The sequence below is a fragment of the Mobula birostris genome, chromosome 10 (assembly GCF_030028105.1).
Source record: "Mobula birostris isolate sMobBir1 chromosome 10, sMobBir1.hap1, whole genome shotgun sequence".
Classification (NCBI taxonomy): domain Eukaryota; kingdom Metazoa; phylum Chordata; class Chondrichthyes; order Myliobatiformes; family Myliobatidae; genus Mobula; species Mobula birostris.
The window spans coordinates 68,694,721-68,722,598 of record NC_092379.1 but is presented as its reverse complement, the minus strand read 5'-3'; the positions used below and the strand labels follow the sequence as shown (position 1 = coordinate 68,722,598).

At 44.4% G+C, this 27,878-nt stretch overlaps 1 protein-coding gene across 5 annotated transcripts in view; it reads right to left on the bottom strand.

Moving 5' to 3' along the window:
• Nucleotides 1-27,878, bottom strand: part of LOC140204091 (diacylglycerol kinase eta-like) — a 179,767-nt gene that overhangs the window by 46,014 nt on the left and 105,875 nt on the right. For all 5 annotated transcript variants that reach the window (XM_072270415.1, XM_072270416.1, XM_072270419.1 and 2 more), the window contains exons 6-13: nucleotides 26,902-27,008; nucleotides 22,503-22,628; nucleotides 18,081-18,183; nucleotides 12,491-12,653; nucleotides 8,344-8,452; nucleotides 7,619-7,758; nucleotides 3,755-3,830; nucleotides 2,664-2,755 (exon numbers count right to left, since the gene is read on the bottom strand). In XM_072270415.1, the coding sequence (XP_072126516.1) occupies nucleotides 2,664-2,755; nucleotides 3,755-3,830; nucleotides 7,619-7,758; nucleotides 8,344-8,452; nucleotides 12,491-12,653; nucleotides 18,081-18,183; nucleotides 22,503-22,628; nucleotides 26,902-27,008 (916 nt within the window). The remainder of the gene's footprint in view (nucleotides 1-2,663; nucleotides 2,756-3,754; nucleotides 3,831-7,618; nucleotides 7,759-8,343; nucleotides 8,453-12,490; nucleotides 12,654-18,080; nucleotides 18,184-22,502; nucleotides 22,629-26,901; nucleotides 27,009-27,878) is intronic.

Below are 27,878 nucleotides of genomic sequence, written 5' to 3'. Positions count from 1 at the left end.
TTCTGCTACACACTATGATAGAATTAATCAAGGGTATGATTATGTAACTAATAGGCCTCTCAAAACCAATGAAATACATTTAAGAGACACTTAGGTAGGCGTGTGGATAGAAGGAAAATGGAAAGCTGTGTGAGAGGAAAGAATTAGACTGATCCTGGGATAGTTTAAAATGCAACACAACATCATAGGTCAAAGGGCCTGCACCGTTCTACTCTTTATGTTCTGTGTTCTAGATGTGCAATTACTGTGTTAATTTGTGAAAAGCAGCAGCTCTTGTATCTGAGTCCATAACAAAATGTTCTTTTAGCAGTATTGTGAGGAGTAATTATTGGCTCAGCCACAGGGTGGAAATCTCTGCTCTGTCACAGAATCATTTTTTAATATGGTGTGGATGCAAGCCCTTTGGCCCATTGAGTCCATGCTGTTCCACCAAGCTGGTCCCAATTCAACCCATACCACTCCAAGCCCCACCTCGCCATGTACTGATCCAGGTGTTTCTTAAAGGATCCCATAGAAGCCAGAGCAATGTCAAGTATCCCATTGTGCTTTGGGAGGATACTGTACTGCCTAGGAAAAGACGATGCAAACTACAGGTCAAATGGGCACAGAGAAGAAAGTTCATGTCAATGACACCAGCCCATTCTTAAGCAAGAACTGCTCTGAGACAGCTTTACAGCCCAGTGTAGATACCCTGTTGTGAGCTATCTGGAAGGAAGGTCTAACAGATGGAGGTGTTTGGGACCTGACACCTTGTGAAAATTTGCCATCTGATAGATGATAAAGCTCAGGTAATCTCTGGAAACTTAGGAACCAGATGGTTAAGATAGTTGTAGGATGGTACCGATAGCAATTTGAAGAAGTTATGGAAACACGTGTCTTAAGGGTTAGGATTGGAATTAAAGCTGTGTAATAGAAGGTTAAGTGTGGAAGGTATGTGAGGAAATGTATAAAAAGTTGTCTTATGCGACCAAGGGCAGCAGTGACTCCAGAGACCAACCAATGAAGAACATTTAGAGTAGAAATCGTCAAGCTCAAACCCTGGCCATGTTCATCATTTAGGGGTTCATTCAGATTCAGAATGATTTATCAATATATACATTGAAACAGACAGTGTACATTAATAAACAACAAACCCAAGGATGTGTTGCTACACATCCGAGCACCAGTGTACCATGCTCACAGTGGTCAGCCAAACAACAACAGCAGCAACAACGGAAGAAAACAAGACAAAGCAGCAAAACAAGCCCTTTCCCACCCTCTTACCTACCTACCCCCTCACACAGACAGACAGGCCTCCACCCTCAGAACCGGGCACCTCCGGGTCTCCAGCTCTTGGCACCAGACACTTAGACTCACAGACATTAGGCGTCTAACTACCAGTCTCTGGCCCAGACTTGCTGTCATGGCCTTTGGGCCTCTACCTCCAGACTTATTGAATTCACACTCAACATTTTGAGCTTTTCATCTCCGCATTTGCCGACTTTAGTCTTTGATCTTTTGGGTATTCTACTTGCAAAGTAGACCTTCAGCTTTGCCCTCTGGATTTCACCAACCTCTGGCTATTGACCCCAGGACTCATCAATCATGGGTTTGTCATTTGGGCTTTGCCTGATCGAATCTTCAAGATCACTGATCTTCAGCTGTGGAGTGCTTCAGCCCCTGACTTCCAGGCTCACGCGGACCTCCAATCCCATAGCTTCGGGGGAGTCACCAGTTCTCATGACTCCAGCCCATACAAAACTCTGACTCAGGATTTGCCAACGTGGGGAACACCCATCTGAGAGCCTGTTGACCCAATCTCCAGCTTCTCAATCCTTAGACCAGAGAGCATCCTGCCCCTAACCCTTCATTCCCCTTCCTCCCTGTCCCTAAAACCTAACCTAACCCCTGACTCCCTGCACTGTCCCCAAAACTATCCCTATGAACCTGAAATAGAGAAGTAATTCTGAACCACGACATCAACGAACACATCAAGGTGTGAAATGACTGTGGTACAACACGTGTAACTATGAAGAGTATTGGAAGATAGAACACAGAACAGCACAGCACAGGATCAGGCCTTTCAGCTAACGGTGTCTGCTAATTTAAACTAATCTCATCTGCCTGTACATGTTCTATATCCCTGTATTCGATGCCTGCTCACGTGATAGTCTAAGTGCCTGTCAAATGTTGGCATCACCACCTACTGTGGCATTGTCTACTTGGGGAAAAAAAAGACTCTGACTGTTGACCCAATCCAGACGTTTCATAATTTTAAATACTTCTGTCAGGTCCCTCCTCACCCTCTGATGCTCCAAAGAAATATCCAACTTCATCTAGCCTGCCCTTATAGCTGATTTTCTCTATTACAGGCAGCATCTTGGTGAAGCCCTCCAGCAGCTGTTATTCACCTTTATCCCCTGTGATTCATTGGCTAGTAACTGACACCTATTCTTTTGCATAATTTGAGTTCCTCAGTTCTTGCCCCAGCGTGTATCGCAACCGAAGAGACAGAGACTGGGATGGAATGCGTTGAGGAGTTGTGAGAACTGACTGACGGCCTGAAGGCAGCGCCATCTTGCTGGGCTTCGGCTACGGTTGCTGAGGCCCAAAGACGTCAGTGCTCCCTGTCTCTGAACTTGGCAAGTGAGGGAAAAGTTAGCAACAATACCAAAGGGACATACCTGGCAGAGGAAATTACATCAGCATGTTGGTCAGATTCGAGAACTTTTGTCAAGTGATAGACAATCAAGTTGGCGTACTGAGATATTGGGTCCTGGGGAAAGAGAATCGCTGCTGTTAGGATTAACACAGAGATAGTGAATAGAACAAATTGCAGGAGACTCTAGTGTGAGAAGTGGGTTATGCAGGGAATGTGTTGGAGTTATTGTGTGGTAGTAATCTGCTCCACTCAGAATCACTGCACACTGTGTTTAAAGTTCCTGCCTGACCTTCACCCTGCAACTCACGGTTTTGCAATTTAACACTACACAGCTCTGTATTTGCCCCAATTGAAAGGTTTGGAAAGTGTGCGGCAGAGAAAGAGAACTGTTAGTAAATAAATGAATGGTAAGTTGTATTGACACTTTTAAGTCGAACAGAGGGAGGCAGCGTGGGGAGGTAGTTCCTGCTTCCAAAATGTGATGTTAACTGGATTATAGTGGAGAAGACTGAAAAGTGTTACCAACAACTCTCCCTGTGCACACCTAGGCATGTGGTTAATACAGTATCAGGGTATACATAATGTCAGGTGGCAGTGCAGCAGAGCTTGTAGAGCTGCTTCCTCACAGTGCCAGAGTCTTTGGGTCCATTCTGACCTCTGGGGCTGTTTGGCTGGAGTTTGCACATTCTTATTGTAACCAGCTAGGTTTTTCCCAGGGCTCCAGTTTCCTCCACACCTCAACAACATGTAGGTTGGTGGCTTAACTTTCTGCTGTTAAGTTGTCCCTAGTATGCAGCTGAGAGTTAGAATCTGAGGGGATGTTTGGGAACATGGAGAGAATTAATGGGTGCTTAACGGTCAACATGGACAAGGTTGGCCAAAATGTGTGTTCCTTGTTTACATGACTCTGTGGCTAAGCTCAGAATTCACATTTGTGAATATGATTACCAACTACCCAAAAAGGCAGAGTTATTGATCTGATGACAGATTTCCCATCTGTGTGATAGGCTCCGCAAAGGAACCAAATAAAACCTCTTAAGAAATCCTCTGCTTTTCAGATTGATCTGGATGGCAACAATTTTGTAGCTTAACCCGGGGAATTCCAGGCCATACCTGAGAACTGGAGACCTCGTCCTTTGTCACAATGGGTAGTTGCTTCGTCGCTGCTTCATACGTCATGATGCTCCACCTGTGGGGAGAGGCGAAAACCCAGTCAGTCATCAGAGCTACATTCCCCTCAGCTTCCTCCCTGTCAGCTGAGGGGTGAAGGAAAAGGAATGGAATTGAAATTACTCTACGTCCCACAGATGGTATTCCATATCTCAAATGAAAAATGCTAAAGGCCAACCTCATTTGAATAATCTGTCTGTGAAACAACAAGGCCTCAATGGGCAGGGAACGTATGCTTGCTGTGCTGGTGTGAAGGACTCCAATTCAAAAGGATGGGTTCCCAGTGGAGCTCCCTCCTCCCACAGTGCTTGAAAAATGTGTTCGAGATAAGGATGGGTTAAAAGGACTTTTTCTGATAGTTGACAACCAGAGGCTACAAGTTTAGCATGAGTGGGAAAGAATCAGAAGCAAACCCAAGAAATACAAGTTGTCTTTCTCAGTCTACTGCATGATAGGATTTCAACAATAGATTTAACAACAGCCACACTGATGCTGCCTGACCTGCTGAGTGTTTATGTACATTTCTATTTTAATTTCAGATTTGCAGCTTCAGCAGTTTATCCTTCAATTTTCATTTACTGTCTTAAATGTTACAGTTCCTCCCTGTGAACTGGAGATAAGAATTGGATATTGCTGCCTTTACTGACAGCAATACAATGAAGGAGTGGCTTGTGTTATCCATCAGAGGGAGCTCTCTACCAAGCTCTGAACCAGCTCTCTGCAAAGACTGCACTTTGAAGGAGTAAGAAGTAAGTCACAAGGTGTTCTCCCTTACATTGCCCAGGCCGATGCATTGATAGTTCCCTGCTCCTAGATTGTGTTTCCTTATGAGAGAAGAGGTTGGCAGCGCGGGCTAAATCCCAGGGGAAGGGAAGATGCCTGTAAGGTACTAACCATCACTTCACTCGAAAAATTCTACAGATGTACCATGGGTCTGGTATGGGGGGTGGAGAGGGGGGGTTGACTGCACAGGATCGGAATAAGCTGCAAAGAGTTATAAATTTAGTCAGCTGCACCATGAGTTCTAGCCTCCACAGTATCCAGAACATCTTCAAGGAGCAATGCCTCAAAAAGGACCTCCATCACCCAGCTCATGCCTTGTTCTCATTGCTACCCTCAAGAAGGAGGTACAGAAGCCTGAAGGCACACACTTAATGATTCAGGAACAGCTTCTTCCCCTCTGTCATCTGATTTCTGAATGGGCTTTAAACCCATGAACATTATAAGTGGATAAGTGATACCATTTATTTCTCAGATCACAGTGGATGCACATTTCTTGCAGAAGCAAATTGCTGCAGGTAAAATCCACTGTGAGAACTCTTGTGGTGAAGGATAATGTTAAACTAAGCAGAGAACTTTTGGAAGGAGAAGCAGCAAGGACTGTGTAAATTTGTGCAGTCTCGAACAGCACCCCAGCAAATAGATAATGGAGAAAATAGAATCTGAGAGCAAACTATAAAGGAACATAAAGAGTGAACGTAAGTGTTTCTGCAATTGTATAAAAGGAAAAGAATATGAATAATAAGTGTGGCCTTCCCAGCAGAAGAAATTGGCTAAGTCCTTAAATGAGCATTATACTGTATGTCTTTGTTCTATACAAAAGGTATAATTAGCATTCTAAAAATAGAGGAATACTAATGACTCTGTGCTGTGGCAGGGAGGGATTTAAAACTAACCTGCACTCATGACAAGAAAGTACCAAAGGAACCTAGAGGAATAAAAGGCAAGAAATCTCCTGGACATAATAGATTGTAGCCTAGTGCCTTGCCAAAGAGTGTCGCAGAGATAAAAGGTGCATCAGCATGAGCTTCCCAAATTGCCAAGATTTCCTTGGTGGTGTCAGCTGGTTAGAAAGTGGCAGAAGTGACCCTGCTGCTTCAGAAATGAGGGAACTACAGAGCAGCTGGCCTGAAATCAGTGGTTGTGATACTGCTGAGTTCCAGCTCAAAGAACGGAGCAGAAAATCATACACTGATTGGGCAGAGACGGTACACTTATGTTAAAGGGAAAGTTTGTTGGAAAATCTGAGCTTTTTAAATCTCTAACAAGTAGGACTGATAAAGGAGAACTAAAGAATGTAGACTCAAAAGCAGATTTGATAATATGCCATAATAAGAGTTGTGTGATTAAACCAGCAGTATCAGTATTCGGGGCGACATATTATATTGGATCAAGGAGTGGCTGAAACGAGAATGTGAATAAGTGTGTGTTCTTCATGTGGGTACTTGGGGTGTCAAAACGGTTGTTGTGACACGTCTAGTGAGGTAGTGTAGTGGGTAGTACTTGTCGCCCTCACTTTCAACTTCCACCACTGGCTAGTAGTCTTGCGAAAAGGAGGTAAGTCCCTCCCTGTCAGGATACAGCCTCTCCAACATGTAATGCCTCATGTAGCGCATCCTCGCTGGCAACACACGGAAACTGAACTCCTTTCAGACTCGGGCTGAACTACAGAGGACGGGAAGGAGGTCTTGCCTCAGCACACTTAGCACGCAGGCCCACTGGTGTGTGGACATGCCCTGGTGCTCGTGAACCAGTTCCCCAGTTTCGGGAAAGTAGCCCCACTGCCTTGGGGGCAACCTCAGAAGAGATAAAGGCTACAGGTGTAAACCCAGACAGCAAATCCAGAGTGGAATCCCGAAGGTGGCTAAACGTCATTGAACATCCTTCTGGAAGCTTCTGCAGCCAAGTTGGTGCCAAACATATTGCTTCATAAGTTTTCCTTTGGACTACACTGATGAGCCGAGAGGGGCATCTTGACAACTGGGCACCTCAGGATCTCCATATCTTCAGTCCAGGCTTGTGATGATGAGCTTCACCACCCATTGTCCTTCAAGACTGATGGATGCTAACCAATGTGGGGTGCAGGGGATTCGATGCTGGGACTTTAAAGCTTACAACACCAACAGAGGAGACAGCAGATTCTAAACAATCTCAGAGACCGCAGACAGCTACAGACAGGACATGCATAGGAAGAGGCTGACAGATGGAAAGCGTAAGGTTGTGTACTTTGATTGGAAGATAAGGCTATCTACTATTGACATCAATGGATCTGGGATTGAGAGGGTGAACAGCTTTAAGTTCTTTGGCGTACACAACAGCACCTCCTTTGCCTCAGACAGTTGAAGAAGTTTGTTATGGGCCCCAAATCCTAAGAACTTTCTACAGGGGCACAATTGTGAGCATCCTGACTGACTGCATCACAGCCTGGTATGGAAAGTGACCCTGCAAAAGGTGGTGCGGACAGCCCAGCGCATCAGTAGAAGTGAACTTCCCACTATACAGGACATTCATAAAGACAGGTGTGTAAAAAGGGCCCGAAGGATCATTGGGGACCTGAGTCACCCCAACCACAAACTGTTCCAGCTGTTACCGTCTGGGAAACGGTACTGCAGCATAAAAGCCAGGACTAACAGGCTCCGAGACAGCTTCTTCCACCTGGCCGTCAGACTGCTTAATTCATGCTGATACAATTGAATTTCTATGTTATATTGACTGTCCTGTTAAACATACTATTTATTACAAATTACTATAATTTGCACATTGCATATTTAGACAGAGATGTAACAAAGATTTCTACTCCTCATGTATGTAAGATTTCCAGCATCTGCAGATTATCTCACATATAGACAGTGGTGTGTTGTTGAGAGGGAAGATTAACAAGCTGTTCAAAGGGATAGCACAGGAACAATAGGTAAATGACCTTATAACATGAATCAGTGAATGCCAGACAGGGGAACTATGGGAAAGCTCTGGCAGGGAAGCTGGAGATGGAGGAGGACTGGATGCCTGTAATGTAGAGACCCTCACCTGTCCAACATCTTGGTGGTGGCACGCTCCAGATTGGCCACAACTTGAAGCAGCTGCACATCATCATCACATAGTCCACCCCAGCCAAGTACCCTGGCCAGGTCATTGCCGGTCCCCAGCGGCAGCACGCCCAGTTTGCACTGTCAACATGAAAGGCACGAGTCAGGAAGAGCAAACACCCCATGGCCAGAGGCAAGTAGTCAGACAAGCCCAGTCTGATCTACCAACACTCCCTTCAGTGTGACCCACTAGCCACTCTTTCACCCCCTAACATTACTTACTGACTAGTGTGACCCACAGACACTATCCCCTCACTTCCACACTAACTTTCCTCACTGGCCAGTGTGACCCACTGAACTCTTCTTCACCTCTGTGTGTCCCACTTACCCCTCCTCAGTTTCACCCACCAACCTCTTCCCTCAGTGTTTATCTCTATTTCTTCCGGCATTGTCCATTTACCAATCCCTCCCTCACTGCCCAGTTTTCTGACCCTCTCTTTGTCCTCAATATCACACCCACAATACCACCCACCTTTAGCTAGTACTCCATCATACCTCCCCTTAACTCAAGTATTCCCATGGCCCTTTGTTACCATCAGTACCACATCACTCAGTACAAACCCACTTAGTAGCACCCTCCTCAGATCTCTGTACTACCCCTTCTCTTGGTGTGAGCCGTGAGCAGATCCCACAGCTTCTTGCAGAGATTAAAGATCTCTCACTGACCTGTTTGTGTAGACCGAGCTTATCGATTTCTGATAAGACCCAGCCCACACTGCCATCCCCTCCGCACACCAGGATCCGGAATGTAGCAAACTTCTGGAAGAGGCAGAGTCTGCAATTGAACAGCAGCAGGTCAGCTCCATCGACAACCAAAAACACAAGAGGCTCTGCAGATGAGCAAACACAGAAGGTGCCGAAGAGGCTCAGCAGGCCAGGCAGCATCGAAGAGCAGGAATAAACAGTCAACATTTTAGCCTCTCCGTAGAGGCTGCCTGACCTGCCGAGTTCCTCCACAACCAAGTCTGGGGCCAATGGCCACATGAGAACCCCAGGAGGATTTGTCATGAAACTTTTACAAAGTATCCTGTGGACATCGTCCTTCCTGAACCTATAATTCCAGAGAACCCAGGCATCCAGCCCCCAGTATCTGGCTTATCACTAAATTGTCACATTATTGATGGATTTTCACAGGCAGCAAACTGGGAAACACTTTTAATTGATTTGTTTAAAGATTATCCAAATGCAGGATAGGCATTAGACATGCACTTTTCACTGATAAAGAAGCTGAAGTAAATCTATTTTGTGCTGTTCTATTTTAAAATGCCCCAAAATTTAAGATAGCCCTGCATTATTTGACTTGTCATAACAAGAGTAACTCTGCTGTTGGAATGTCAAACCTGAGGGAATACTACACCCTCAGAGAGGCTGTGTAGAGTGATGAACGCCTTGTCAAAGGGGCACATTGGAGCAGCACTTGTCAGAGAGAAATACTCTCTCTCCGTCTTGTTTTACGGCAGTTGGCACCCAGCTTAATGGTGCATTACCACTAGAGAAATACTATTGGGTGAACAGTTCTGAGACAATCCAGTGTGTTCCCAGAGGGAGCACTGTTGGAGAATCAGTGCCAAGGGTGCAGGGTGCGGAGATACAGCATGAAGAAAGTGCACGTATGGGGCAGGACAAAGAATGCTACGGAGTAAATGGGGCTTATTAAGGGGAGCTCTGCAGTGTCACAGGGCAGTAACCAGGGGTGCGCTGCAGTGCTGGAGGGGCAGTGCTGCTCTTTCAGAGCTGACAGTTTAGAGACTTGTTGGAGGAATGAAGGCATTGTCACTGATACTGGACCATCAGAATGATGGCACTGCGGGATGTATTCTTGGAGGAGCTGTGGGTTAGTACTGAGAGCCTGGAATTTGCCAGGCACTGATGCAGACCTAGCACTGCAGATGATTCACAGCTCCAGACACCCTGGTTCAATCTTGACCTTCCGAACATGTGGGTTAGTGTAGGTAGATGCTTCATGATTGAGATGGATATAATGGGCTGAAGGACTTATTCCTGTGCTGCACTCTGGGAGTTCTGCTTTGTCCTTAAGTTCATTTGCTTATTTACACATCCTAGCTAACATTCCTCCCTGAGCCAATATCAAGGAAACAGATTAAGACCATAAGAGGTACTACACGAGCAGAATTAGGCCATTCGGCACATTGAGTCTGCTGCACTATTCCAAAAAGGCTAATTTATCATCCCTCTCAACCCCATTCTCCTGCCTTCTCCCCATAATCCTTGACGCCTTTACTAATCAAGCACCTATCAACCTCCACTTTAAATATACCCAATGACTTGGCCTCCACAGATTCAGCTCCCTCTACATAAAGAAATTCCTTCTCACCTCTGTTCTAAAGGACATCTCTGTGGTCCTAGACCTCCCCCCCGCCAACTATAGGAAACATCTTCTCCACATCCAATCTATCTGTATCTTTTTAAAAACGCAAACAACAGGAGTTCTGAAGATGCTGGAAATTCAAGCAACACACACCAAAGTTGCTGGTGAACGAGGCAGGTCAGGCAGCATCTCTAGGAAGAGGTGCAGTTGATGTTTCAGGCCGAGACCCTTCGTCAGGACTAACTGAAGGAAGAGTGAGTAAGAGATTTGAAAGTTGGAGGGGGAGGGAGAGATCCAAAATGATAGGAGAAGACAGGAGGGGGAGGGATGGAGCCAAGAGCTGGACAAGTGATTGGCAAAGGGGATACGAGAGGATCATGGGACAGGAGGTCCGGGAAGAAAGACAAGGAGGGCAGGGGGGAACCCAGAGGATGGGCAAGGGGTATATTCAGAGGGACAGAGGGAGAAAAAGGAGAGTGAGAGAAAGAATGTGTGTATAAAAATAAGTAGCAGATGGGGTACGAGCGGGAGGTGGGGCATTAGCGGAAGTTAGAGAAGTCTATGTTCATGCCATCAGGTTGGAGGCTACCCAGACGGAATATAAGGTGTTGTTCCTCCAACCTGAGTGTGGCTTCATCTTTACAGTAGAGGAGGCCGTGGATAGACATGTCAGAATGGGAATGGGATGTGGAATTAAAATGTGTGGCCACTGGGAGATCCTGCTTTCTCTGGCAGACAGAGCGTAGGTGTTCAGCAAAGTGGTCTCTCAGTCTGTGTCGGGTCTCGCCAATATATAAAAGGCCACATCGAGAGCACCGGACACAGCATATCACCCCAGCCGACTCACAGGTGAAGTGTCGCCTCACCTGGAAGGACTGTTTGGGGCCCTGAATGGTGGTGAGGGAGGAAGTGTAAGGGCATGTGTAGCACTTGTTCCGCTTACACGGATAAGTGCCAGGAGGGAGATCAGTGGGGAGGGATGGGGGGGGACGAATGGACAAGGGAGTCGCGTAGGGAGCGATCCCTGCAGAAAGCAGAGAGAGTGGGGGAGGGAAAGATGTGCTTAGTGGTGGGATCCCATTGGAGGTGGCGGAAGTTACAGAGAATAATATGTTGGACCCGGAGACTGGTGGGGTGGTAGGTGAGGACCAGGGGAACCCTATTCCTAGTGGGGTGGCGGGAGGATGGAGTGAGAGCAGATGTACGTGAAATGGGGGAGATGCGTTTAAGAGCAGAGTTGATAGTGGAAGAAGGGAAGCCCCTTTCTTTAAAAAAAGGAGGACATCTCCCTCGTCCTAGAATGAAAAGCCTCATCCTGAAAGCAGATGCAGTGGAGACGGAGGAATTGTGAGAAGGGGATGGCGTTTTTGCAAGAGACAAGGTGAGAAGAGGAATAGTCCAGATAGCTGTGTGAGTCAGTAGGCTTATAGTAGACATCAGTGGATAAGTTGTCTCCAGAGACAGAGACAGAAAGATCTAGAAAGGGGAGGGAGGTGTTGGAAATGGACCAGGTAAACTTGAGGGCAGGGTGAAAGGTGGAGGCAAAGTTAATAAAGTCAACGAGCTCTGCATGCATGCAGGAAGCAGCGCCAATGCAGTCGTCGATGTAGCGAAGGAAAAATGGGGGACAGATACCCGAATAGGCACGGAACATAGATTGTTCCACAAGGCCAATAAAAAGGCAGGCATAGCTAGGACCCATACGGGTGCCCATAGCTACACCTTTAGTTTGGAGGAAGTGGGAGGAGCCAAAGGAGAAATTATTAAGAGTAAGGACTAATTCTGCTAGACGGAGCAGAGTGGTGGTAGAGGGGAACTGATTAGGTCTGGAATCCACACTCAGGTTGGAGGAACAACACCTTATATTCCGTCTGGGTAGCCTCCAACCTGATGGCATGAACATCGACTTCTCTAACTTCCGCTAATGCCCCACCTCCCCCTTGTACCCCATCTGTTACTTATTTTTATACACACATTCTTTCTCTCACTCTCCTTTTTCTCCCTCTGTCCCTCTGAATATACCTCTTGCCCATCCTCTGGGTTCCCCGCCCCCTTGTCTTTCTTCCCGGACCTCCTGTCCCATGATCCTGTCGTATCCCTTTTGCCAATCACCTGTCCAGCTCTTGGCTCCATCCCTCCCCCTCCTGTCTTCTCCTATCATTTTGGATCTCTCCCTCCCCCTCCAACTTTCAAATCTCTTACTCACTCTTCCTTCAGTTAGTCCTGACGAAGGGTCTCGGCCTGAAACGTCGACTGCACCTCTTCCTAGAGATGCTGCCTGGCCTGCTGCATTCACCAGCAACTTTGATGTGTGTTATCTGTGTCTTTTGTCGTTCAATTACTTGTTCACTGAATATGATTAATTGTTTCCAAGTGGCTAATGTGTGTACCAGCCCATATTAAATACAGCACTTGCTTGGCAGTGATAAGTTGTGAATTGGGTTAGTTGTTGACAGCTGAGGAGCAGATGGCGAATGGACCTACCCGAGGCGAGGCCCACCAATCATCAGGTCAAACACCTGTGCCGGATTCAACAGTTGTTTGAACTTCCTGAGGAATTTCACCCCCTGGTTATCACCACTTTTGGAGTTCATCAGGACCAAGAGAGGACTGGGGCAGGATGAGGCATTGGTGGCCTTCCAGAACCCTGAGAAGAAACACAGAGCACATGGTTGGCAATATTTCTTAGAGAGAAATAAATAGAGAGCAAGATAAATGCATAGAGTACATATTCAGGATGGCACTTCCTTTGGACTAATTTCCACACTGCCTGGAGTTTGGTTGGAGTATTTCCTGAGCAGATGCTCTCTGCCATTGCACAACCCACCTTTTTCTCTGTCTGTTGTAGATGCTGATCTGTGAGCCTCTCCTGCCGAGCTCCAGCGGAACCCTCAACCAGAGCTGCTGAATATCTCAATCTGAAACTTGGCCTCTCCTCCTTGAGAACACACACTTTCCTATGATCCATCTTCCCTTCATAATAAAATACAACCCCCATAGCCTTGACTTCTTTGGTTACGAGTTCCAATGGGGTTGTAGAACCTGGTGATGTTTCCTGGTTGATTCAGGCTTGCTATTTTCAACAGCAGTGTATTGTTCATGGTTTGCCAATTGTGCACTGGTAGTATTTGTGCTCTGAGTGAGAGTTTGAATTTACAAGAGGTTCCATGTTGCTAGTTTCCTGATTAATTAAAGTTCCTCCTCACCTTAGTTTTCTTGCCTCATAAGTAAGCCTCATCTGGCTACTCGAACAAATACACACCTTCACTGGTGAAAGAACCCTGAAACACCAAGAGTTTCTTCTTGTTAAGTAGTCACTACTCTTTAATTCTCCAAAGCTCCGTATATAGACAAATTGGAATTAAGTTTCTGTCTCCTCTCAAGGGGGGTGGTTGGTGGGAACAGAGGAAGTTCTCAAGACTGGCATATATAGATTATAATGGTTAAAATATGGAGGCTTGTGTAGCATTTGTAGGTAAATGGAGTGGAGGTATACATTAGAATGAGAATTGGAAAAGGGGACAAATGCCTTCCTGCAGTTCATTGTTCTTCTTGTGCTAGGAGGTTTCAAGATGCATTGATTCATTTCAGTGGACTACATTTTGTTTCCATAGCAACCACTGGTTTATTGTTGCATGAGGCAGTTCGTGAGTGTCTATGATAAGCAGCTCCCAGACTGACAGATGAAGGCTGAAAAAGTAATTCATCGTCAGAGATTTGTGACATGAAATGAGTCTTAAGCTCTCTGGTTTCACAGGGGGAGATAGCTGCAGGAAGAGTCACCATCAACCCAACTGCTGGACAGTGTCACTGATGTAGCCCCTCTCAGAGAATGATTCTTGGCTCTAGAAACTTTTTTTATAGGAGTGGAAAGCGCAGGGTGGGGAGCAAGTGGGTTTGTAGTAGACGGAGGTGAGGGGATCGTACACTGTTCGCTCTCCAGAAGCTGTATTGTGGTCGACTGCAGAACTCTGCAGCTTTCATGGGCAGGATATAGCCTCTTTTTGTGTGTCTGTATTTTACTCTTATCTTACATATGTTTGTTATCTTGTATGAGCTATGTCTGCTTTGTCTTGTGTGAGACTGTTGGCTTTGTGTTTTACACCTTGGTCCCAGAGTAATACTGTCTCCTTTGGCTGTATTCATGGGTATTTATGTATGGCTGAATGACAGCTAAATTTGATTTGAATTGAAAAGATCAGTTATCAGAGGCCCTGTTTCCAGCAAGCTCATCAGATGGCAATTGGGAACCAAACTCAATATGTGTTGGTTGGAATTTCTCAGCAGATCTGTTTGGCTGATGGACAGTTTGTGGCTGGGAGAACATTACCAGTCAAGCTCTCCATGGCTCTGTACTCAGTCCCTTGGTGTTTTGGAAAGTGTATCAGTGATTTCAAGCCTAATATTGGGAGCATGATAGGCAGGTTTGCTGACAAAGCAAGGGACTATGTAACAAATATTACAGTGGTCGCAAGGAACATGGGAAAATATAAGTTTACATCCTCAGATTTTTAAAGAAAACAGGACAAGTAGATAAGGAGCTGAAATTGAATGCAGGATACTTCCTTTATTAGCCAAAATGTTCAAAGTAAGAGCATCTGTCCATCTGACATACAGTGACCATTTGGAGCCAATGTAGAGCAAAACTCTGCCGGAGGAAAAGTTAAAGAGTTATGGAGAAGGACAAGTGTTGAGTCCCTGGGAGAATAAGAAGGTCCAGTTGTCTTCCCATTGTGGACTCGATCATACTGTGGAGAAAACTGGGCTGAGGGACTGTGTGATTGGAAGGATCACAGTCTGAGGTAGCAAAGAGATCCATAAGCTCCAGTACTCAAGGGGGGAGTAATGGCTGAGCATCCACTGATAGGTGGGCTTGGAAGGACCAAGCACTCTCCAGCTCACAGGCACCTGAAACCGGGACTTCTAGACTGCAGCTCAGGTGAGAGCAAATCTTAAGCATCCACCACGACAACTTGAGGCGTCAGAGTTTGGAGTTCAATTCCAGTGTCTTCTGTAAGAAGTTTGAACGTATTTTCGTGAGAATGTGGTTTTCCTGTGGGTGCTCCAGTTTCTTCCCACAGTCCAAAGTCAGTAGGTTAGTGTGAGTAGTGGGTGAATTGGTCATTGTAAATTGCCCTATGATTAGGCTAGGGTTAAATAGCTGGGTGCTGGGTGGCACGGCTCATTTGCCAGAAGGCCTGTTCCAAGCTGTATTTTTAGATTGAAAAATAGAAATGATAAATAGCTCCTCTATAATTGCAAAGGCGGTGAGAGGGCAGTAAGCCGAAGGTGAGAGTTCACCAAGAAAAGGCCAAGGCCACTCCCTCCATGCAGGTGGACGTGGTGTCTGAGGTGTAAGGCGGGGAGGTAAAGGCACCAAGGCAGCTGGAGCCAGAACAACGGTCTGTCCAACAGGGAACATGGGGCCCAAGCTGGAAAAGAATTCTGGCCGTTAAACATGAATCCTGCCTGGGCAGACATCAGACAGTGGTTCACAGATATTGGCTAAAGAGAACCACAAGGGGAAAGTGTGGGCCAGAGCCCAGGTCTGTGGAGAAGCAGCAGCGTGATGAACAAAGAGGTGACAACTTTGCAATGATAGGGGATTATTAAAATGGGAACTTTTTTAGTGAGGTACAAAGAATAATACTGACATTCTAGAGGAGTTATGGATTCACGGTGCTGATCGTTCCAGTGACTGTCAGTGTGGGCTGGATTACAGTGAGATACCAGGGCAGAAGGTGACACGTACAGAGTTCCTGTGGAGATCATCATGAGGGTGAGAACCAGGCATGAGGAGTAGGTAACGTCCTACAAGGAAGTAGCACAGGCTGAGGTGTTCTAGGAGGAAAGATGTTCTGAGCTTGGGGCAGCAGGGTAGTAGTCAAGCAGCTCAAGTCTCTGCAATGTCGTGCTCCCTACCTCTCACGAATCACAGGATCCTTCACAATCCCAGTGGTGACCAGCTCAGGGGAAGAATCTCTAATCTGCTTGGGCATTGTGAAAGAGCCAGCTCAGGAAAAACAGCTATGAGACTCCAAAGCAAGGTGAGACTGTGCAAGTTCTCAGTATTCACAGACTCTGCTGTTCACAGACTTACTGTGTGCTGCATTGCAAGGACTCATGGGGTAGCTACTTTGAGAGAATCTGCATGGCAATGTGGAGACTCATCTAAGGATGACATCAAAATCCTCAGAGCAACAGGAATGAGTGACAAGATAAAATCTGCGAATGCTGGAAATCCAAGTAACACAAACAAAATGCTGGTGGAACTCAGCAGGTCAGGCAGCATCTATGGAGAGGAGTACTGTCGACTTTTCGGCCGAGACCCTTTAGCAGGATCCTGCTGAAATGTCCAAAACATTGACTGTACTCTTTTCTATAGATGCTGGCTGCCTGCTGAGTTCCTCCAGCATTTAGTATGTGTTTACAGAAGTGAGTCATGGAAGTGAGCTGTGATGGTACAAGTGCAACATTTCAGAGGCATTTAGACAGGTAGATGGAGTGGAGGGGCTTGGAGGGATATGGGTCAAACACAGGCAACTGGGACAAACACGGAGGATGCTGGGGTCAGCATGGAGCAGTTGGGTCAAAGGGTGTCTTTCTGTGCTGTCTTAACTCTACAACCTCACAACTCTGTAACAGGAAAGATTACTTTGAGGCTCAAAAGGTGGCAACTCAAAGAGGGGAGGTCTGATGTGTGTAGGGAGTCCTGGGTGAGGATACAAAGGGAGAGAAAGATAAGAGCAATCAGAGGTATTGTAACTGATCATGCTATTCGGTAACTTACTAAATACCGTTTACAACTGTAACTATTATTTGTATGTATTGTCATTTGTCTCCCTGTAATGCTGAAAGATGTATACATGCAACAGCGGCCACACCCCGGGCAATGGCTTCGACAAGCCGGCTAAACCAGGTGAGGGTAGCCGACAGGTCTCAAACCCTCGGTGAGATAGGGAGTTGTCTATCCCAGCATGTGAAGACAGACTCCGGCGGATTGAGCGGACGAGACCAATGGAAGGTCCAACGGTCAAGAAGGCAGTCTCTGCAAGCGTCATGGAACGTGTAGAGCAGGACAAGACACAGAATACGTCCTGGTCATCCACTGCGCTTAGTCCCATCTCCAGCCGTCTCGACTCTGTCTTGCCACTGGATCCAGATGGGAATTGGGAAGACAGAGTGAGGCTGACGCTGCGCAACTCTCCCTCACTTAAATCCAAGTCACGCGCTAGTCTCGACACCATCAATAATGGTGTCAAGGTCCTCATCGACGTACGAAGGACGAACAACAACAACATACAGAAAGCACAAGAAGGTGACAATCTAGAGCAGGAGTGGCCAACCTTTTACATTCCATGCGTAAATTTTTTCACTTATGAGTTCAGATGCGCCATACAACTCTTGTACCCTCATTCAATTCTTATAAAAATATGTTAACATAGAACTTGTGCGTGAAAAAATCACATCTGAACTCATGCGTGGAAAAATTGACGCACGGAATGTGAAAGGTTGGCCACCCCTGATCTAGAGGATACAGTATAATGTATTCTCAGCAATGAAGACAGTTCTGTTGCACTGTCCATTGCAGAACAGATGAAACTAGATGTTTGAGAGGATTATTTGGAGAAGGATATCCAATGGGATTCTAATGCCAGGAGTGGCTATTTCTAAGTTTCCAACTGAAACTTGCAGAAGGAGGACACCAATGAAGTCAAAATTGGTTGAATTTGTAACTGTCTATTAATGTGAATAGTTTAACTAAATGTCTCATTATATGTACGTAACCAGTCGGTCCTGTGGTTTCGATTTTTAGAGGAGGCAGTGGAATAACTGTAAATGGAAGTGTGTCTTTAAGAACCTAGTGCATCATATGATAAGACCTTGAAATATGATTGTATCCATTCCTGCTTTATTAACTGATATTCTGTTTATAGCTCTACCTTTATTTGCTAATGCTGGCAGGAATACAAAGGAACCAACAGACCCTAGGCGTACTGTGAGCCTGTCAGATTGAAGCCAGCTCCTGACATGACTGAGCTGCCACAGGGTTACTGTATATATAGTTACTCACCATCGGAATCAATGCTGTTCAAAGCGATTGGTGGAATGATGGACAGCTTGCATTGCCCTAGTGGGCATTTTCTTTCAAAGTTCTCCTTGCACACATTGTGAACCTAAAAAAAGACAGGAGCACACATTCTTAGCCCATGATTAACCATTCTTGCCCTCGGCATGAAGACAATGCCTGTGTTTACAGAAAATGTCACAGACTGCTCTGATCAGTACATGAGAAAACCTGCAGATGCAGGAAATCCTGATGAAGGGTCTTGGTCCAAAATACTGACTATTTACTCTTTTCCATAGATGCTGCTGGCCTGCTGAGTTCCTCCAGCATCTTGCATGTGTTGCCACTCTGATCAGTGCCTGATAAAGTCATCATGCTCTTAAAAGTGTGCCTAATATCACTCAAACCAACACTAAAGGAATTCTCTCTGATTGTCTTCAAATCAGAAATAACTCAGAGAAGGTGAAGAAAATGAGATGATTCAGTGTCTGTTCTCGGGAGCATCACTGCCCAGACAAACTGTCATTTTCAGTAAGACATGAATGCATTTTTGGGCAAATAAGAAGACACGAGAAGGTATCGAGAACTAATGGATATGTTAACAGATTGGAAGGAAGTTTTTGGGGAACATAAACACAATCACTAATCTGTTACACTAAATTATCTGCTCCTGAGCTCTAAAGCCCCAATGCTAATGAATGCGTCCTTGCACTATTACATTCTGCTTTGTAGCAAGAATGTATTAACTTGAATGGTATGATTTTTATGACAGAGTACAATATCTCCCTCACACTGGTATATAGTATGTTTCATTGTACCAACCAGGAATGCAATTCTATTTATGAATTATTCCATGTAATTATGGCATGACAGCATTAAACCACTTCAAACAGCAGTAACCTTCTTTTGCATTTGATATCAACATTAATCATATGCAATGCACTTGCACTTTCCTTAACATAAGAAATCAAAGCAAGAGGGAGGCACTTAGCCACTCATGACTGCTGCAACACTCAATAGGATTCACTGAGATCCATTGAGTCGTCCCGCACAGAAACAGCAACTTCAACCTCACTCTCCCATGCTGACCAAGATGTTGTCTAAGCTGATGATTTGCCTCGGGCTGGTGCATATCCCTCTAAAACTTTTCTATCCATGTAAATGCCCTAATTATTCCAGTCTCATAAATGTCATTGATTAAATCAGTAAGTTTTTCAATTCCGTAATCTTCAAGGGCGATAATTTGTTCTATTACTAATTCATCAGGACCTGCTGCCTTCCCTTTCTTCATCTTATTTACCAGAAGATGAATAATAACAGAAGAGATGAAAAAAATCAGTATTTATCACCCTCCCTAATAAACCTGGAGCATTAGAATGTGAATTACATAGGACCATAAGTTTAATGAGTCATATCACCAAGATACTTCTAAGAAGTTTGATGACAAGAACTAAAAGTAAGATACAAGCTAAAATAGGTAAAGAACAATGTGGTTTTGTGAAAGACAAAGGTACAAGAAATGCAATATTGATGTTAAGGATACTATCAGAACGAGCTATTCAAATGCAAAAAGGGTTGTTTGATTTATCCACTACACAAAAGCATTTGATCAAGTGAAGCACAATAATTTATTTGAAATATTACAGAAATCTCTAGATCGAGATTTGAAAGACATCCGCCTAATCAGAAATCTGTACTGGGCGCAAACTGCCACTATAAGAATAGATGGAGAAGCGAGTCAGTTTCTGAAAATCAAGAGAGGCGTTAGACAAGGGTGTGTTTTCTCCCCTGATTTATTTAATGTGTACAGTGAAACAATATTACAAAAAACAAGAGACACCTTGGGAATCCAAGTTGGCGGTAAAAACATCAATAATTTCAGATATGCAGATAACACTGTGTTAATTGCAAGTACAGAGGAAGAACTACAAAACTTAATTGATATAATTGTTGAAGAAAGTGCAAAAATGGGTCTACCTATCAATTGTAAAAAGACGGAATGTATGGTGATATCCTAAAAGAAGGAGAATCCTATCTGCAGGCTGAGAATAAACGGGGAAGATATAAAACAAGTACAGAACTTTTGCTAATTAGGAAGCTGGATGACATCAGGTGGCAGGAGCGACATGGACATCAAAAGAAGAACAGGGATGCCAAAAGACACCTTTACGAGAATGAAGAGTATACTGACCAATACTAAACTAGGCATGACAACCCGCCTCAGAGTACTGAAATGTTACGTTTATCCAGTTATGTTATATGGCTCAGAATGTGGGACAATATCTAGTAACATGAGGAAACGAATTGTAGCAGCAGAGATGTGGTTTTCGAAGAGGATGAAAAGAATATCCTGGACAAAATGAATATCTAACGAGGATGTCATGAACAGAGCAAACACAAAAAGAGAAATAATGTATGTGTGATCATGAAAAGGCAACGTAAACTTCATTGGACATGTGATTAGGAAAGAGGAGTTAGAATGAACAGTAATTATGGGAAAGATTGAGGGAAGAAAGCAAGAGGAAGACAAAGACAAATGATGATGGAGACAGCAGCCAGAGAACTGGAAATGAATACCAATGAATTGATCCACTTGACCCAAAACAGGGGTGTGTGGGCCATAGCAGTCAAAGCTCAAACTGGGCATGGAACCTGATGATGATGATGATATGTCCAAGTATTTTCAAACATTGTAACTGGTCCCACCTCTACCGTTCTCTGGCAGCCTTATATCTACCAGTATCTGTATGAAAAACTTGCCGTAAGATCCCCTTTACATCTTTCCTCATTTAACTTATGCATTCTGGTTTTAGAAAAACTCAGTGTCTGCCCTTCCTATGCATCTCATAATTTTATAAATCTCCAGCACCCAGACAAATTTCTTCCAGACTATCTAATCTCTCCTTATAATTCAAGCCCTCCAGACTCAGCAAGATTCTTGTGAATCTTTTCTATTCTCTCTCCATTTTCTACCTCAGTTCTACTTTGTTTGAACACAATTCTTGTTCAGACATCTGTGGCTCCAGATTTGTCATGAGTCCACCATGAACTGGCCCAGAGCCTTCCAGTTCCTAATTGTTGGTGTATGGAATGAGCTGCCAGAGGAGGCACAATTACAACACCCTAAAAGCATTTAGACAGGAAAGGTTCAGAGGGGCATTTGCTGCCTTGGGAATACAAGCTGGCAGTCCAGTCAAATCCCAGGGATCTTGAACCAAGCCTGGGTGGGGTGGCGTTGTGGTGCTGGTTATGGTGAAAGGGGACTGGGGGCATTTCGACTTGGAGGGTGTTTTCTTTCCATGCTGGTTCATTGTGTACACAGGTGACAAGTACACAGAAGCCAACTACTTTCGATGCAGTGAAATTGACGTAAACCGGCAGGGCTATGGGACAGAAAAGCAGCATTTCAAAAGTCACACAAATTCCAGAAAAGGATTGTAATAGATAAGTACACTAGAGCAGGAAATGGAAAGTTTTCTAGATGAGGTCAGAGTATGAGATGGTACAAGATAACCTAATGGTGCATGCACATAAACTTCAAGAGGTGTGTTAAATAATCCAGTGAAATTAACCATGTGGGAGTAAATACAGTGAGATTATGCCACCTGTTTGGAGAAAGGGCAGAGTAGTTGAGGGTAGATATGAAAGGAGTGTAGGTGGTGGGAAGTGCAAGGGGGAGTTATTGATTAGGGAGCATGTTGCAGTGCTGGTCAGTAAGAACACCAGGGACAAATCTACCTGTTTGGAATTCAGACCACTGAGGTGTGATTATCCTATCAGAGCTGTTATGCTGACAACTACTGAGAAAGAGGTTAACGAGGAAGCTTTCAGGGAAGCTAAAGAGCTTTTCAAAATGAAAAGTGAAGTAATAGCATAGTCTTTAATTTTCCAAATATGGACAGCGAAAGCTACAACACACTGGGGGCGTATTTCAGTTGCTGATCCCCGGATTGGCTGTAACTGGGAGCTGAGGGATTGGAGTAAAGGGTAATGGGAAAATGAGCACCAAAGGACTGGAACTGGAGTTTCAAACAGATCAGGGTCAGTGGCAATGGACAGAGAAAGATAGCAGACTGATGGAATCGTGCATTGGAATTCCTTGTTTTCAATAAAAATAACGAGTGGAGGGTGTGGCCCTGAGACTGAAGCAGCAAATAAAGGGGTGAGTGGAACGCAGAGAGTTTCCCGTGGAGAAGAGTGATGCAGGGGCTCAAACCAAAACATCAACCACCCCTCTGCCTCCACAGATACTGCCCGACTTGCTGAGTTCCTATGAAGTTTGTGTTTTGGCCTTCTCTGTTGAGTCAGCTAATACTGTATATTGTCCTTTAAGATCATGCTGACGCTCAGATTTTTTCACAAATACAGGTGTTGGCACAATTGTAGTTGTCTACTCAATAAGTACACCGAAAAGGAGTAGAGTCTTACAATTGCTTTGCACCACAGGCACCTCCAGTCTTGCAGCCTTCGCACACTGCCACATACTTTATCGCAAACGGCACATCTCGCGCTGACGGGCAGGTTCCCCTCCAGCCACTGATGAGGCATGGCAATCTAAAACACAGGAGGTAGTGTGAGCTTGAGAGAATGGCTACTAATCATCGTTACTGTCAGAAAAGTTCAAGCAACACCGTGCATCCTCTCAGCTAATTGATGAACCACTCAGTAGAAACATTAGCTGGAGCAGCACGGGATGAATCATTCAGACTTTGATGTCCTAATTGGAGCCAGATATCTCAGTGTTCTCCTCATAGATCACCGACACTTCTCCTCATAGATCACCGACACTTCTCCTCATACATCACCGACATTTCTCCTCATAGATCACTGACATTTCTCCTCTTGCATCACTGACATTTCTCCTCATAGATCACTGACATTTCTCCTCTTACATCAGCGACACTTCTCCTCATAGATCACTGACACTTCTCCTCGTAGATCACTGACACTTCTCCTCATAGATCATTGACATTTCTCCTCATAGATCACTGACATTTCTCCTCTTACATCACTGACATTTCTCCTCATAGATCACTGACACTTCTCCTCATAGATCACTGACACTTCTCATCATAGATCACTGACATTTCTCCTCTTACATCACCGACACTTCTCCTCATAGATCACTGACACTTCTCCTCATAGATCACTGACACTTCTCATAGATCACTGACATTTCTCCTCATAGATCACCGACATTTCTCCTCTTGCATCACTGACATTTCTCCTCTTACATCACTGACACTTCTCCTCATAGATCACTGACATTTCTCCTCATAGATCACTGACATTTCTCCTCATAGGTCACTGACATTTCTCCTCATAGGTCACTGACACTTCTTATAGATCACTGACATTTCTCCTCTTGCATCCATGACATTTCTCCTCTTACATCACTGACACTTCTCCTCATAGATCACTGACATTTCTCCTCTTACATCACTGACATTTCTCCTCTTACATCACCGACACTTCTCCTCATAGATCACTGACACTTCTCATAGATCACTGACATTTCTCCTCATACATCACTGACATTTCTCCTCATAGATCACTGACATTTCTCCTCATACATCACTGACATTTCTCCTCTTACATCACTGACATTTCTCCTCTTACATCACTGACATTTCTCCTCTTAGATCACCGACATTTCTCCTCATAGATCACTGACATTTCTCCTCTTAGATCACCGACATTTCTCCTCTTACATCACTGACACTTCTCCTCATAGATCACTGACATTTCTCCTCATACATCACTGACATTTCTCCTCTTACATCACTGACATTTCTCCTCATAGATCACTGACATTTCTCCTCATACATCACTGACACTTCTTCTTATAGGTCACTGACATTTCTCCTCATACATCACCGATATTTCTCCTCATAGATCACTGACATTTCTCCTCATAGATCACCGATATTTCTCCTCATAGATCACTGACACTTCTCCTCATAGATCACTGACATTTCTCATAGATCACTGACATTTCTCCTCTTACATCACTGACATTTCTCCTCATACATCACTGACTTTTCTCCTCTTACATCACTGACATTTTTCCTCTTACATCACCGACACTTCTCCTCATAGATCACTGACACTTCTCATAGATCACTGACATTTCTCCTCATACATCACTGACATTTCTCCTCATAGATCACTGACATTTCTCCTCATACATCACTGACATTTCTCCTCTTACATCACTGACATTTCTCCTCTTACATCACTGACATTTCTCCTCTTAGATCACCGACATTTCTCCTCATAGATCACTGACATTTCTCCTCATAGATCACTGACACTTCTCATAGATCACTGACACTTCTCCTCATAGATCACTGACATTTCTCCTCATAGATCACCGACATTTCTCCTCATAGATCACTGACATTTCTCCTCATAGATCACTGACACTTCTCATAGATCACTGACACTTCTCCTCATAGATCACTGACATTTCTCCTCATAGATCACTGACACTTCTCCTCATAGATCACTGACACTTCTCCTCTTGCATCACTGACATTTCTCCTCATAGATCACTGACATTTCTCCTCTTACATCACTGACATTTCTCCTCATAGATCACTGACACTTCTCATAGATCACTGACACTTCTCCTCATAGATCACTGACATTTCTCCTCATAGATCACCGACATTTCTCCTCATAGATCACTGACATTCTCCTCATAGATCACTGACACTTCTCATAGATCACTGACACTTCTCCTCATAGATCACTGACATTTCTCCTCATAGATCACTGACACTTCTCCTCATAGATCACTGACATTTCTCCTCATAGATCACTGACACTTCTCCTCTTGCATCACTGACATTTCTCCTCATAGATCACTGACATTCCTCCTCATAGATCACTGACATTTCTCCTCATAGATCACTGACACTTCTCATAGATCACTGATACTTCTCCTCATAGATCACTGACACTTCTCCTCATAGATCACTGACATTTCTCCTCATAGATCACTGACACTTCTCCTCTTACATCACTGACACTTCTCATAGATCATTGACATTTCTCCTCATAGATCACTGACACTTCTCATAGATCACTGACATTTCTCCGCATAGATCGCTGACATTTCTCCTCATAGATCGCTGACATTTCTCCTCATAGGTCACTGACACTTCTCCTCATAGGTCACTGACACTTCTCCTCATAGATCACTGACACTTCTCCTCATAGATCACTGACACTTCTCCTCATAGATCACTGACATTTCTCCTCATAGATCGCTGACATTTCTCCTCATAGGTCACTGACACTTCTCCTCATAGGTCACTGACACTTCTCCTCATAGGTCACTGACACTTCTCCTCATAGATCACTGACACTTCTCCTCATAGATAACTGACACTTCTCCTCTTACATCACTGACACTTCTCATAGATCATTGACATTTCTCCTCATAGATCACTGACACTTCTCATAGATCACTGACATTTCTCCTCATAGATCGCTGACATTTCTCCTCATAGATCGCTGACATTTCTCCTCATAGGTCACTGACACTTCTCCTCATAGGTCACTGACACTTCTCCTCATAGATCACTGACACTTCTCCTCATAGATCACTGACATTTCTCCTCATAGATCACTGACATTTCTCCTCATAGATCGCTGACATTTCTCCTCATAGGTCACTGACACTTCTCCTCATAGGTCACTGACACTTCTCCTCATAGGTCACTGACACTTCTCCTCATAGATCACTGACACTTCTCCTCATAGATAACTGACACTTCTCCTCTTACATCACTGACATTTCTCCTCATAGATCACTGACATTTCTCCTCATAGATCACCGACATTTCTCCTCATAGATCACTGACACTTCTCCTCATAGATCACTGACACTTCTCCTCATACATCTCTGACATTTCTCCTCATATATCACTGACATTTCTCCCCCTGGGCTAATTGCTCCACTGACATTGTTCTGTAGAGTCCTGCGTCAGAAGGCCGGTGTCATAAGGTGGCTTGTAGATAGCTCAAGAATTTCCACCCTCCAAAGATATGTGTAACTTGTTCCCTCCTCTGCTGCCCCCTTGATTGAGTTTCACTTCCAGCAGACATGTGTGCTGCTCCAACCTTGAATTATCCAAGAACAAGTTACCTGGCTGTGCCTGCTGTCATCTCAGGGTTGCTATGGGCTGGGATGGGCAATTAAATAGATGTGATGTGATATGTCTTGACTTCTACACAATGTTGAAGTAGTGAAGGAAAATAGTCACTGTGTTGGAGTCATACAGCACAGAAAAGGGCACTTTGAGTCAATGCTTACATCATTAGTTATATTAATCCTACACAAACCCCACTTTATCCTCTGTAATTTCCTTCAATTCCCTCAGATTCTACCACTCTCTTACATAATAGAGGCAATTTATAATGGCCAACTAACCTTCTGATCCCTCATTTTTGGGGCATGGGATCACCCAGATCAGAAGGAAAAATGTAAACTCTACATAGACAGCACCCGGGCTCAGGATTATTTGTAAATATTGGAGTGCCGAAGTTTAGGGGAATGATGAAGACGTCTTTCTGGATTCAGTAAAATTGAGAAGAAGGCAAAGACATGAACAGTTGTAAGGCAGGGGCATTCATTAAGGGAAAGAGCTACTATTAGAGGAGGTGCATTTTTGTATATTTTTATTTTGCACATTTAATATTTACTTTTAAAACAGTGTGTGCATTTTCAGCATGCAGTGCCTTGTGTTCATGTGCTCTATTTTCAAAAGCCCTGTGATGGGAGAAGACCAGCATCAGTCCAGTAACATGTTCTACTTACACCATCTTCATCTTCAATGATGTCATTTCCTACGGTTGCCAGTGTGGTCCATTTGCAGTTGTTAACTGCCCTGACAGCACATCGCTTATGAGCTTTAAACTTGCACACTGCCAATTTTAAAAAAAGCATGTCTCAATACAGCATATATTTCCTCGAAAATGAGATTCATCAAGACATTTCCTATTACTTCCCATCAAAGACAGTCTCTACTGAACCACAAATGCAGAATTCTGATACATCTGGAGCTCCATTACATTTGGAAATACATTTCAATTATTCTAAGATGTTCCCAGCACTACAAACATGCCAATTATCCACCAGCAACATTCCAAATGGATGATACAATAAGATCATCACTGAAGCAACACAAAAAAAGCTTGAGGAATCCAGTAGTTCAGGCAACAACTATGGAGTGAAATGGACAGTCGACATTGCCTCCGACATAATCACTGAACTACATAATGTTTTGAGGTTCGCAGCTGAAACTCCTGTACATATAAAGCAAACTAGCACCATGTATATTTACAGTGGCCAACTCTGTTAAAAATAGACTTACAACTTAAGAGCTCAATGCCTTTTATGTCTGCTTTGAAAGGGAGAATATAACTACAGCTGTGAAGATCCCTGCCCTGCTGCACCTGGTGACCCTGTGATCTCTGTCTCAGAGGCTGATGCCAGTCTGTCTTTCAGGAGAGTGAACCGTCGCAAGGCAGCAGGCCCCAATGGAGGATTATGCCAACCAGCCGGCAGGTGTTTTCAAAGACATTTTCAAACTCTCACTGCTATGGTCGGAAATTCCCAACTGCTTCAAAAGGGTAACAATTATACCTGCCCAAGGAGAGTAGTGTGAGCTACCCTAACTACTGTCATCCAGTAGCACTCACATCTACGTTAATGAAATGCTTTGAGAGGTTGGTCATGGCTAGAATCAACACCTGCCTCAGCAAGGACCTGGACCCACTGCAATTTGCTTATTG